The 14233-nt window shown below is 39.9% G+C and overlaps 1 protein-coding gene across 2 annotated transcripts in view; it reads left to right on the top strand.

Annotated features, from left to right (window-relative positions):
* Positions 1-4539: 4539 nt before the first annotated feature.
* nectin3a (nectin cell adhesion molecule 3a) overlaps positions 4540-14233 on the top strand; it is a 36298-nt gene continuing 26604 nt past the window's right edge. For both annotated transcript variants that reach the window (XM_026192113.2, XM_026192112.2), the window contains exon 1: positions 4540-4892. In XM_026192113.2, the coding sequence (XP_026047898.1) occupies positions 4805-4892 (88 nt within the window). In that variant the 5' untranslated portion in view covers positions 4540-4804. The remainder of the gene's footprint in view (positions 4893-14233) is intronic.

The raw sequence follows: 14233 nt of genomic DNA, 5'->3' as shown, positions 1-14233 counted from the left end.
TGCAAACTGTTTTTCGTGTTGTTGTTATGGTGTTGATCCACAGAAAATGCGTTTTTAATTTCTGCTAAAATTGGACAGGAGACCGTGTGTCCACTTTACATTGTTGCCAAACTCAATTGTTAGTGTTTCAAATGAGATGCACGAGTGCCAACTATGCGAACAAAATATCCCCTGTGGTCATTGTGAAAATGTTCTGTTTTCTAAAATGACCAGAAGACACTTTGTAAACACAGTAAGTTTGCCCAGATGACTGACTGTCAAGCACCTTCTTTGCGCATTACAATAATTCTTGCATGTTTTGTTTTGTTGTTGCAGTTGAAATGTCTACAGATTCCCACCCGTATGTCCCTCTGAAGAAGTCTTTTAAAAACGGCGTTAGCTTGCTTGTTATTTGTATCTCTTGTTTTCACTCAGCAGCTTTACCTTCACTGCTAATTACCCATGTCCTGATTGAGTTCAATAGAGCTTTTAGGCAGGTTTCAAAACCCCTCCTTTGCTTTCCTGTCGTCACTTCATCCACAGCAGCAGTCTTTCCACACCGCCACTGAACAGGAAAAAAGTGAAGACTCAACCTCTGGAAAAACATTAAAAATGTATGAATTATGATGCTTTAAGGAAAAATTTAAAACATGGAAAACAAGAGTTATTCATAATTGGATATAATGTCTTTGTTCCCAGGAAAGTTAAAAATGTGATGAAGCAGAGAAATTTGTCTTAGTTTATTTATGCTTATTCCAGCAGATGGCGATCTAAGTCCACTCCACTACACATCTTTGCCCTCTGCTTCAGTGGGATGCATTGCATTTACATTTTCATATCATGCCACATGTATTTTATATATGCAAAATGCAACTCATATTTTACTCCAGCACATGCAGCCAGTATTGATTTGTTTTGAATTAATAGTTGTGATTAAACAGGAGCCCCAGATTGTACTGCATACCTACATTTACATATGGCATTTTGTCCCTGAACTGGTGTCTGCACATAAAGTACAGTGAGACTCTGTATGAATTTTAATTAGTTTGAATTCCGAACACTGTAATTTATTTCTTCAGTTGTTACTTTTATGCATCTCTTAAAAGTTGATTGAATACTGAGTAATTTTAAATAACATTTTAAAGCTGTGCACAGTTATCGGCCTTATCCATAGTATGTCCTCTGTAACAGGTACTCTATCTTAATTTCACATGTACTTTCTTAAGGTCGGTGTGTACTACAGAGGCCATTTCATACAGAGCTCATTATGGGAAAGACCTGTGTGGAGGTGCAAGCACAAGTGTGTAGCGTCAGCAGTGAGGTGACCTCTCCTCGTTGTAGATGGTCAAACCTTGGCAGGAGATTGGACTGAAAGTGTGGCTACAATGGGGGAGGAATGGGTGGGAGGTTTTGAGGTGTGCAAGGGCCAGCTGACCAGTGCGACTAGTAAGGAATGTTGTGTTTAACAAAGGCTGTTTTCACAGACTGTAAAACCAAATTTCCCAGACAGCCTGTGTGGATGTGCAGCCACTGGTCACAGGGGAGGTGGTGCCAGTGCAGCATTGCTTGCCTGGAAGAAAATGTAATAACACTTAGTGAAAAGTATTTTTGCTGCATAAAACCTCAATGAGGTAACCACAATTACAAAGGTCATGGGCCATAAATGCTCATAAACTATTTAGTGCTACTGAGGGGGGTTTAAGTATTTATGCAGCAGTATGCATTTATGCCAGTGGTGTGGAATAAGCCTTGCTGAAGCAGTTTTTGCCCAAATTGTTGATATAATTAACACATTAAGAGTTGGATAATCGAAAATAAGATGTGAATTATCATCTCATAAAGACAAGAGGTTGCCTGCTGCACTAACTCTATCGTTTCAATGCAAAGTGCCCCAGGAGGGGAGATTGATTAGTGAAAAGGCCATCACTTTCACCTGGGGATTTATAGCTCTTTGAGGATATAAATAAACCACCAGAGGGTATGAAGGTAGGGGGTACAGTGTGGTGACACATCCCGGGTCATGCTTTAATCACTGTAAAGCTGAGCTATAGCACTGAGAGGGAGTGAGTTCAGTTCTGCAGGAGATGGAGGTTCCCTGCAGAGTTCACATTGCCCTGATGAGGACTCGGAGCTAATAGAGTCTATAAAGACATCACTGCAGAATGAAACTGGTGGCTCAACGCGAGGGAGGCACATCGAAACAAGCATTTTTGCTTATCTTCAGTGAATAAATATGATGTTCGCCTAAAATTGCTGAGCGAGCAAGTTTATCAGCTCAAGCTTCAGTGCATGATAATAACACAGTGCTGCACACAGCGTCGGATTCCTGAATGTGTAAAAGCTGTAATTATCTCAAAGAAAAGAACAATGCAAGAGTGTTTCATTACCACTTTGTTTTAGGACAGAGTAGTCGAAGTGTGTCTGCATTCACGCTGATGAGTGCACACTTTTTTCCCCCCAGCACTGTACCTGCATGTGATTGCTTTGTCCTTCAGTGACTGATCTCCTGGGGTTTATATTAACTTTCACATTCACTTCCTTGTTTCCACTACAGTTTTAGGATAGTTCAGCATATCTGTGACTGAGTTAACATTAATAAGCTGATTTAAAAAAAACAAAACCTTTGTGTGCACTGTGTGCACTGAGGCTTGGTTAATGGTACAGCAATGTTAGCATTTCTGGTGTGTGTAGGGGTTATTGTCAGTTTCCTTTTTTACGTGCTAAAGGACTGAGGGAGAATGGCTCATGATGCGTATTTTGTGTATTTTACTGTAATTAAGGAGGTTAGAAGGGGCATAAAGTGATTGACTGGACTTGCTAAAGTGAAAGCAGCACTTATATCATCTTACAATCTCCTCAACACCTGCTTATGAAAATGTGATGTAAAATAGATTCTGGTTTGGTCATTAGAGGGACTGAAGGGTAACCAGTAGGTTGCTGTTTTTAATCCCCACAAAACCCGTGGACCCACTAAAAGCATCTTTAGTATATTCTTAAGCAACTTGATGAACCTTTGCCTGTTCAGTTGCTGCACTGAAGACGATAATCATGATTAAAAAGCAAATGGTTATTTGTGCTATAAATAGTTCTGTTCACATTTAATGTCTGTTTGCACAAGTGAGACCTTAAAACAAGGAAATTCCTCACTCGTTCCACAAAAAAGAAGAAGAAAAAAACAAACAAATAAACAAACAAAACTTCATTATATGTGAGGTTTTAGTACTTCTTTCTTATAAAACTGTTTATGATCCTTATCAGATAGGTTTATATTAACTTGGGGGTGAAATCAATATCTTTTTTTGAGCCTAGTCATAGTCAAAATTTGATCCTTTCTAACTGCAAAAGTCCTTTCAGATGTATCAAGATAGTCTTATGAAACTGTGCCTCTTAATAAATGTAGTACTATTTCATCAATCTTGCGTATGAAAATGTTTTCGACTCCCTCTTGCTAATCCTGCTGTCCCTACAATAACAACAACAATGACTGCTATTGCTAAGGTTGTAATATTTCATGTGAAAATAATTAAGCAGTTTAGATGTTTCTACTTTTTTTTCATCACCCGGGAGGTTTTTGATCGGTCCCATATTTTACAGCCCAAACATACAGCAACAGATGGTTTATATGGCCCCACGGAGACCCGATTTCAAATCATGCAGTCAGTCTGGGATTGCGTGAACAGGCAGACGATACCAAGACAGCCTAAATCCACTGAAGCACTATGGCAAGTTATCCAAGATGTTTAGACAACCTCATTTTCTTTGACAGGAAGAACTGACACTGTTTAAAAGATAAAGAGTGCTTATACCAAAAAGTTCTACTTTTAGCCGCTTTTTAAATTAAATTAAAAACAAGAATCACTTATTTCTGAAAGCATCCTTTCTTTGCTGTAAAACTAGACTAAGTCGTCTATTTTATGACTGGATAAAGTCACTTCAGTTTGGCAGTTAGCCTATTGCATACTTGAACTATACTGTGACATCTAAAAAAGCTCAAAGCTATCTGAAACGTCAGTTTGGGGCAAGTTTTCCCAACACAATCAATACAAGCAAGCCACGATAGATTTTTTTTCTTAAGACTGGGTTGTCTACTAAGAGTCAGTGCTTACATTGTAGTATCTGCTCTAGGCTTTGAAGCCCCCTGACATATACCAATGAAATTATAATGAGAGAAAATCTACTACTAGAACAACAACTACTACTACTACTACTACTACTACTAATAATAATAATAATAATAATAATAATAATAACAATGAGAAGAAGAAGACAAAGAAATGAGCGAAAATAAGAATAAATAACTAAATGGATTTGATATATAAATTTAAAAATTTTTCTTAACAATCAAACATCGACAACTGGCTCCACACGAGAAACTAACTGAAATTAAACGTAATAAAATAACAATTAAACATAATTTAGAGTGCTGATCGTGATAGCCCTGCTACCTATATTTATGTTGCCCGAATCTGTATATAAAGTACCAAAAAAAAAAAAAATCCCACAAGAAAACCAACAAACAAAAAGACAAACGGCTCAATGACAAGCATTTCAGAACTGCGCTAAAAGTGTATACACACGGAGACGAGTGGGTCAGCGCGCGTGCGTTCTTAAGTTTCATGTGTGTGTTTTTTTTTTGTTGTTGTTTTTTGTTGACTTGCAGAATGGTACAGCCCACGCGGTTCTGTAGCTATGGAGAGAGGCTCCCCAGGAGCACGAGCCAGAGAGAGAGAGAGAGAGTGAGAGTGAGAGAGAGAGAGAGCAGGGACGAGCGAGGAGCGAGGAGAACGGATCCGGGAGTGCCGAGGCGCACAGACACACAGGAATCATGGAGAAAAGATTACCGCTCAGGAGGACTTTGCCATCTAACGGACTGCGACTTTTAATATCCCTCCTCACCGTATACGGACTTACCGGTGAGTTAACGGTTTCTGTATCATCCCTCCCATAATACTTTTGAGGCCATTGAAAGAAGTTGTTGCAGTAGGATTGCTCGGAGAGGGTCCTCACGGATACAGTCCACTACCCAAACCGGCTGGCTAGTTTTTGTTGTTTTGTGGTGGGCTCGTCCTGCTGCATTTAAGCTAAGCTTAAGCAGGCTAGTTGTTGCCTGTGGACAGTTATCTTTACGTTAACACTGATGGGAAAGTAGCTGCTGCGTCAGTTGACCGTTAGCTAAAACTCACTCTCCTCCCCCCATTTGAATTCAACTCCGTTAACATCAGTTAACTTCTTTACATCGGAGCGACTGTTACACACAAGCTAACTGTGTTAAGATTTTCAGCTTATTCCAGGAGACATAACTCAGACACGGCACTGATTGGTGTTATGGTGATAATGGGCAGACCTTCAAGCTGAGGTTACTTACAGTATGTCACATCATGACTTGGCTAACATCATTCAGGGCGTTTGGGGGATTTACCGGCTAGTTTGTCTCCCACCCACATGGTTACAAACTGAGGAGAAGCAGTGATTAGAGGTGCACAGAAATAGACAAGAAATGGAACAATCCGGGTGTCACGTATGGCTAGGAAAAAAAAGAGGCTCCTTTGTGAAAAGTTTGCCAAGTGGTTGGTTACAGATGGATTGTAGGTTATGTGATACACGACAGAAGGAGAGTCAGTGCAGTCTTCAGCTTTGGGGTAAGGGGTGGCAGGGGAAATGAAGACATATTTGAGTGCATGCACTGCAGTCGCAGAGTCTGTAGAAGTATTGACCTGCAGTTGGGCTGCATGCCAGCTGAAGCACCTTCCAGCCCCCTCACTGTCCCGAGGAGAGCAGCTGGAGAGCTTTGCTGTGTCTCAGACACAAACACAGATGGATGCTTAAGTAAATACTACCCAGAAATACACCAGTGTTCTTTTCTTTTCTGAATCCAAGAGCAATACACGAAAGAACAACTTTTACTGTATTGCTCATTGTAATGTGTAACATAGTGTTGGGCGGTATGGAAAAAAACCAACTGCATGATGGTATTTTTTTAAGATTCTGGATGGTTCATAATAGATCTATTATTATTACTATTAACTTTTTCATGGCCATCTGTAAGGTTTATACAAAAAAAACACTTCTCTTTTAAACCATTTAAAAGAAAAAAAAACAATCAAAATAATAAGTAAACCACACTTAGACTCTTATCAGTAGTGCTCATGTGTTCAGTAGACTCGGTCCTTAATAGACTGCTTGTTCTGCTTTTAGGTTAGATGTCAAACTGGCTCCTTAGCATTAATATTTCCACAGCAGAGCTGGGTCTGAAAAAGCCTTGACTAACCTCATATCGTTGCCCTACCTGATTCCCTTTTGCTGTGTGCGAGTAGAGTTCCCTTAGACTTGCCTCCAGTGAAAGTCCAGCACAGAGACAGCATGACACAAAGCGAGTCTCATTTCTTTACAATTGAAAAATCAACAATCGACAAACCCAGCTCCTCTCTGGGTCTCAAGTCATTTGGGTTCATCCCCAGTCTTGTTTTTTTCATCCCCCATATGGCTTCACTGTTCTTGAATGTAATGAGGGAAGCCCACCCTTACTTCCCTAGCTGTTGACACATTGTTATGATGTGTTCAAACCATATGCCAACAGAAGTTTTCATGCGGTGTGATTACATACAGAGTGAGGCGAATTGACAGAACGTTGCGCTACAGGAGTTGGGATGAAGCTGTTTGCTCAACTTGTGACACACAAAAAAATCCACTTCACTCTACAATAGAGGCAAAAAATAAAGAACAAAGCTCGGAGAAAAGCGAGTGAAATCATAGTAAGGCAAGGCAAGTTTATTTATATAGCGCAATTCAGCAACAAGGTGATTCAAGTAAGGTCTCAAAATACGTGATCCAACTATTGTGTTTATTTTGTCTCTGCCCTCTTTTAAGGGCAAATATTTGTTTGTTTCTAACTTGACTATGTTCATAAGACTAATGCAAGGTCAAACTTTGTGATTTATGTCACAACACTGATATTTCTTGGCACCTTTCTGTTTTAGTCATGTAAATGTACTGTTATTAATGCTTTAAGTGGTTTTATCATTAATTATTCCGTACCATGATTTTTTTTTCCCCACAGGTTGTGGATTGTTAATATTGTGTATGATTGGAACTGAGTTAATATGGGTATCATCTCAGTACACTCTTCTGCGCTCCTAGTGGCAATATAGTGCATGTAAACCACTTGGAAAACCTGAGCGAGCATTTCGCCTGTTCACCATTATTTTCAAAATTCAAACATGCATGAAATTAAGCTCAGGATGCTGCCCAGCACAAGTGTGGCTCCCAATATAACAGTAACTAATGGCCTTTTAAAAGCTGTGCTTTTTGCCTAGACACTTAGAATTACTATTGATTTATCTCTAATTATATTCTTGCTTAAATGCTTGATCCAAACAATATGTGTTACAGTTTTCCAGAGCTTAAGCTGATGTACAGAGATGCCATGTTTTGTCAGATCTGTAATTAAAGAGCAGATATTTTTGCTTTAAAACCCTAGAAGACTGAGCAAAAACTCTCCGAGAAGCCATGTCTTGTCTTAAATTGTATAATATCTGCTCTTATAGTAAACTGATTAATCGGTTGAGCACTTGTCTTTTGCGCCTGTCCTCCTGCTACAGTCAGTTTCATTTCAGTTGCTTTCAACAAATGTTTTTAAAGAAGCCTCTTCGTGCCTTTCTTTTTGTGTCTGTTCCCACAAAACACTGGTTCATAAATCATCACAGCAAACCGATAAACAATGCAATGTTGCAATCTAAGCTGATTAGCCTCAAAGGCGTGTTCAAGTGTGTTTGTTGATTTTCCAGTCCAACATGGTACCTCTACAGCCAGATTTTCTTAGCATGAACACATACGATAACGTAGCCAGCATTTTTAGTTTTAGGGGTTTTTTTTTTCGGTTTTGTGTTTGGATAAAAATGTGTACAGGTTTTTGACTCGTAAAAACATTGTTAGCAGCCATGTGGTCCTAGGGGACATTGTGATGTAAACACTTTTGAAGTTAGTTTTCTTCACTTCGCTGTAGCGTGTGGACAGGATTTTTGAGGAGGGGATTTGTTAAAAGGCGTGGCCACTGGCTGTGAGGACTGTAATTGAAGACCATAGTTTTGTGGTTCCTTCTCTTGGGGCCACATGATTCACAATCTAAATAAATAATGTAGTAATGGAGCCACCCCAAATTACAGACTCAGAAATAGATTTGAAAAAGCAGTGCAGCGACTGAGCAGATTTGGTCCTTAAGCTTAATATGATTCTGGACTCATTAATTGACAGCATGATGTAGCCAAGAAAGTTACTTTGTCATTAGGAATATAATTAAAACAACCGTGGCTTTGCCACCACATGGTATAGGGCAGATCAGGTCAAGACCCTTTTGTTGGGGGAGGAGATTGGATAACTTAATATAAAGTTACATCCCAGTCTTACTGGCTTTTCTGAGCAATTACAGCGTTAATACCTTGGATCGAGTGATTTAACTTTTTCAGGACTGATTACAGACATTAGTAATTATAGGATAACCAATATTTTAATATATTTTTAAAAATAGCATGTTGTCATGTTTTTATTCTGCTATTTTAATGCTTATTTTTTTTATGTTTTAAGTATTAGCTGTTATGGTGTTTTAGTGTCTGTTTAAGCCTTATGCACTATTGGGGTTAGCACTGTTGCCTCACAGCAAGAAGGTCCTTGGTTTAAATCCACCATCTGGCCAAGGCCTTTCTATACGGGTACACCGACTGCAGATGTTTACCTGTCTCTCTGTGTTAGCCCTGCGACAGACTGGTGACTTGTCCATGGTGTACTCTGCCTCTCACCCTGTGGCAGCTGGGATAAGCTCCAGCTACCCTAAATTGGATAAGCAGTAGAAAACTGATGGATGAATATTCAGTGTAGTCTGAAGCTGCCTGCTAACTTAACCACTAGCATAACCCTTTGCCCTTTTGCTGTTTTAGTGTAGCTTTCGCCACTGTAATCCTTTTTCCTTATCTATTCCCAATATGTCTTGGTTTTCTTCAGTTTTGACAGCATTGTCTTACTTTCACCCCTCCAGCTGGCCTGATAGCAAGCCTGCTATCCTTGCCTTCATTGGATGTCACTGCAAAATATTGCATTTGATCATTAATGCATCTGGGAAACTGTGCATGCTTGTCATGGTTGTGTGGTCGTACAGCAGAAAGAATTGCAGCATTTATTGCAAGGTCAGCTATATCTGCGATATGCAGTCCAAACCACAGCTCCACTACGGGAGCTGCTTCAGACTGTGTTCTGCTCTGTGCTCAGTGGTGATAGGCTTTTGTCCATAGCATGTAAACAATCAGAACATTATGTGGGTAGGACCCTATATCACAGAAAGTCATACAGAGAGAGGCAGTTTTGTATTGTGACAAATCAGCATGCAAAAACACAGAATAATGACCCCAATAATCAGCCTATCCATAGCTAATGCTTAAAAAAAACACCCTTTGTCATGATAAATTTTGCACCACTCACTTGATGCTTCTGCATATTTCAGCTAGTCTCTTCCAAACAGTGATAGTGATAATTTAGCATGACCTATTGATTTATTTGTCAGTAGATTCAACCATTTCTCTTCATTGCTGATGTTAATTATCCACAGTTGTTATTTGTTATCAGAATTATGAGCAAGAAAAATGGCTTTGAAAGAGCATTTTAGCATTTGGATTCACATGTGTGGGTCACAGCTGTCACATCCATCTGAGCCTCCTTATTTGATCTCAGTTGAGAAGCAGCTGACTGAACACCCCTAATCACATTAAATGCACACAGGGTTTTCTTTTTGAAGGAAGGCCATCAGCAGATGAGTGTGTGGCTTTGTTGTGTAGGCTGGTGTGTAGGCTGTGTGGGGAGTTCAGGGAGCAGTCTGTGGTCACCGGCTCCTGTTGACTCCACCCTTTGCTTCCTCTTCCATGACAGATGTGACTGACTGTCAGAGGCTCTGAATTGCAAGCAGCTTCCTGGTGGTCCTTTAGTGAAAGCTGAGCTGTAAACCGCAGTTTTACCTCTTCAGCAAATTTGTTTGTAATTTAAAACACATCATCGTCAGTGACACTAAAGTTGCTGTTTGTTATACCTTGTAAGTGGGGCATAGAAGATGGCACCACTTTCCATTCATTCCAGTGTGAATAGCTCTCTTTTTGTGTTCTTTCTTCTTGAGTGGGCTAATGCACCAGTACGCTTTGGTATTGACTGCAACATTCCACCAATGTGTTCCAAAGCATTTTGTTGTTTGTTGAACCACTTGTCATTGACATATGAATCTTTCAAAGATCAAAAAGGAGGCACCTAATTCAAGGGATGAACTGCTGTGCTTTTGCACATTTTGCAATAAAGCACATTTCACACAAATGTGCAAGTAATGCAAGAAAGTCTAAGTAAGCTTGGCTGTGTTAAAGAATAAAGGTAATCTTATCAAATATTGACTTTCAAGAATTTTTAGAATCGTAAAAGCTCTACTTTTTTACTTATATACTGTATACAACCCAATTTCCCATTGTTCTATTGGAGATTATGTATCGGAATTTCAGGAGCGGGACCACGCCTCCAAACACGCTCCTTCCGGTTGTCATCTATATAGGTTCCCCCAAGTTCTGCAAACTGTTCATTCTTGTTTACATGCCCCACCCTCCCTCCTTGTTCTCAATTCTTTAACTTCTTCACTCCTATTTAGTATATGGGGATCTGCCAGACCCGGGAACCGTCGCCAGTCCTCTTCGAGGCCTTCCCCAAACCACAGCTCAATTCATGTCCAAGCATTCACCTTTACCCACTAAAACGCTGTCAAACCTAAAACGAGGACGTGGGCCCAGCTAGTGAAATAAAATATAAAGAAATGAGGGGTGACTATATAGAATCCATCTAAAAGTAATTTTTAACCCCACTGTCTCATTTTGTCAGTCACTGACTTCTGGTGGTATTTGTTGTTTTATGTCTGTACCAACTTTAGTAGTTACCAGTCATTATGACTGCAGTGCCTGAGTGCTTAGCCAATACAGAATTGGAAGGAAAGGGGAAAATATAGAAAAATACACAAAAAATGCTAATATTAGCAGTACTATTTTTACTAGTGTGTCTTGCCTACTGAATAAATCTTGGATAGACAGGAATCAAATGTTTCAATTACTGAGTCATAGGAAACGGTGCTGTATAAATGTCTTCCAGATATTTCCATGGTTAATTACCTACCGTGAATGAACAGAGGGAAACTTTTTAAACAGTGTTTTTTGTCTACTGTTTTCAGGAGTCCAGGGTTTTTCCCAGAAAAACAGAAAGAGTAGATCACATTGTGTGGCTGTTAGGGTCACATGAGCACACTGTTGCTTTACAGTCCATATTAAAAAGCTATACATACAGTATGTCCACAGTCAGCAATCCAGTTCCCCAGGAGAGGAGCACAGAGGTTATGGGAAACAGGTGTGGCGGCTGAGCTTCATCCGCTCCGTCTCATTTGTTTCACTCTTTTCAAGTGTGGGATGAGCACGCAGTCAGTTGTGTGCACTGACACACCCCCTGCCACCCAGGTGGGAGATTAACACCCACCAGTCAAATACTGGGCAGTGTTGGTCGTAGAGGGGAAGCTATCTGCAGCGTGGTCTCGTGCCCACAAAGTATGGTGAGTAAGGTGCATTAAATTGAATAAGAATAAGCGCACCTTCATATTACTCATCTGCTCAACCGCATCAAATAATCTCCTGTTGTGTTCTGACTGTGTGCCTGAGTGAGTGACATTTTTACCTATGTAGGTAATTACAGTCAAGACTTCTAACACACATACTGCACTTGAAAGTTTCACAAAATGTGTTGGCCACAGCGTTAAGACAATTTTTTTTTTTTCTTGAAAGTAACTGTTCTTTATTCCCAGTTTGCATCGTACACAGTTTTGCTACTAGTTGGAGAGCAGTTTTGAGAGTGTTTGCAGATCTTTTATACAGACTACTGTGGCAACCCGTTAGTAATGAACGTGATTGCAAGGAGGTTTTTGTGACGTGCCCTCTTTGTACTTGATTTCATCGCGCAAGATCCAGCAACCTCCAGAAACTACTTGACACTCCAGGAGGGAAGGGGATCATTAACCGTGTGACTGAGACCTCAGTTATTTATTTATTTATTTATTTTTTAAAAAGGTATGTAAAGTGGGGCCCTGCGACAGACTGGCGACCTGTCCAGGGTGTACCCTGCCTCTCGCCCTATGACAGCTGGGATAGGCTCCAGCGCCCCCCGCGACCCTGAAAAGGATAAGCGGAAGCGAATGGATGGATGGATGGATGTAAAGTGGGATTTTTTTTTTTTTTACATATTTAAGAAGTCATGAGTACACCTCCTTTCATGTGCATAGGCTCAAACTCTCTCCTCAAACTCCATCTTTTGTTTATTTTTAGAGGTTGTTTAGTTTTCCTTTTAGCACCAGCCATGTTTTACCCATGTGTGCTCTAAGTTCTCTAGCATGATGTTTATTTAGTAATAAGACATGTGATATGCACAGAGAAAGAAAACAGACATTTTATTGAAAGATGTTTTCACCTCCGTCAGTCAGTCGCAATTCTGGCTTTTATCAAAGACCTTATTTACCCTCCTTCATCTGATTCTCATTGTATGGTTCTTTTTTGTGGGGATAATCATTGACATACACCTGAATTAAGCAGTGAAAGCACAGAAATATTTGGCTAATTGGAGGTTGAAAAGTTCAGTTCCTTGTTCCTCCTGTCCTCATGTGTGCTTGGGCAAGGTACTGAGCTTCAAATGGCCCCAGTTGCATCCATCTCTGTGTGAGTGTGAGATGGGTAAAAAGCACTTAAAGACATGTGGAAAAAGAAAAGTCATATATAAATACCAGTTCACTTGCCGTTTACGGTTGAACTGTGATCCAAACCCAGAAGTGAGAAGGAAATGTTCACTGCATGCGTTATTTACAATAATATATTTTCTCATGAGTGACAGCCTTAAATTATTTCTTGCATTACCAAGGGTAGTTTAAACATCTGACTGCGGAATTTAACATTTATCTGAAACAGCTTGTTTGTCTTTAAGAAAATCAATGCCGTGACACTTTTTGGATTTCACAGTTACTGTTTTATCTACTGTGGTCCAGGTTTTCAGACACTCAAACCCAGGGAAGGAAAACCTGTCTCCTAATTCACACTTTGCTAATTTGTCTTTCTGAGCATGGTCCAGAATGCAGATTTGTTGCAGTAAAAGCTTCAACACAATACTGCACAGCCGTACTCTTGCTGGTTTTCAGACAGATTGTTCTGTTCCCCTGAGAATCACCGCTACACTACCCATGTCCATGCAGCCCCCTTCTCCATTCTTCAGTCTCTCTGCTTCCGTTTTAGTTTCTGATCCCTTCTTCCTTTCAGCTGAATACATTTCCCCACCTTGATTAAAGCAGAAGCAAAGAAGAACAAACAGACTGCAGGTTTTATTACTTTTTAATATTGATGAAGGGAAGTGGACCATATCTGTACACTTTTTTTCCCCACATTAAGTTACTCTGTCACTGAGGGGATGAGTCATAAATCAGTGCTAATCTCTGAGAAACTTCATGGTTGTTGTTGTTTTTGCCTTGGAAAGAATAATCAACAAAACAAATGGACAGACCGGTTCCTTTTAGGTCTTAAAAGAGTGGAACAATATCAGATTTTTGAGAAAGCAAGGCACATACTCTACATCCTAAATGTGTTAGGCAAGCAATAACAGAAATCTTTGTTTTGTACATGTGGCTTGTGTAACCTAAATTTGTTAAATCTATTTGTTAAAAGTTTGAATCTCTTTTGATTTGAACAAATGCAGGTGAATGTGGAGAGTGTGTAGAACGTACTTATGCATTTGCCTGTTTCTCTGAGGTCCCTGTGGATACAAGCTTCAATCAGCTTTGCATTTTGTGTTTTAACAAAAGACCTGAGTGACCCAGACACCTACATATTATCTCCTTGTTCTCTCTGTTCAAAGTGGGTGGCACATCTGAATAGAGAGAAGCGCCTTAATCTGCTGCAGAAAAATGGTGAGAGTATGTGAGTGGGTGTGCCGGAAAAACAAACTTCCTCTTAGCAGGATAATGCTGGGGCAATGCCACACTGACCAAACTACTTACTACTTATATAAACAGGATAGGATTTTGCTGGTTTGCTTTACTTCCTCCCGCTTTTGTAAAACAGCCAATATTGCTCTATACGTGCATAGAAATCATAATATACTAATTGCACTAATTAAAACCCACAGGTGTAAGCCTATCTGAGTGATATCTGAGTCTGTCTTTAAG

The sequence above is a fragment of the Astatotilapia calliptera genome, chromosome 14, assembly GCF_964374335.1.
Source record: "Astatotilapia calliptera chromosome 14, fAstCal68.1, whole genome shotgun sequence".
In the NCBI taxonomy this organism is placed as follows: domain Eukaryota; kingdom Metazoa; phylum Chordata; class Actinopteri; order Cichliformes; family Cichlidae; genus Astatotilapia; species Astatotilapia calliptera.
The sequence above is the reverse complement of the archived record's forward strand: the minus strand, read 5'-3'. Positions and strand labels throughout refer to the sequence as shown.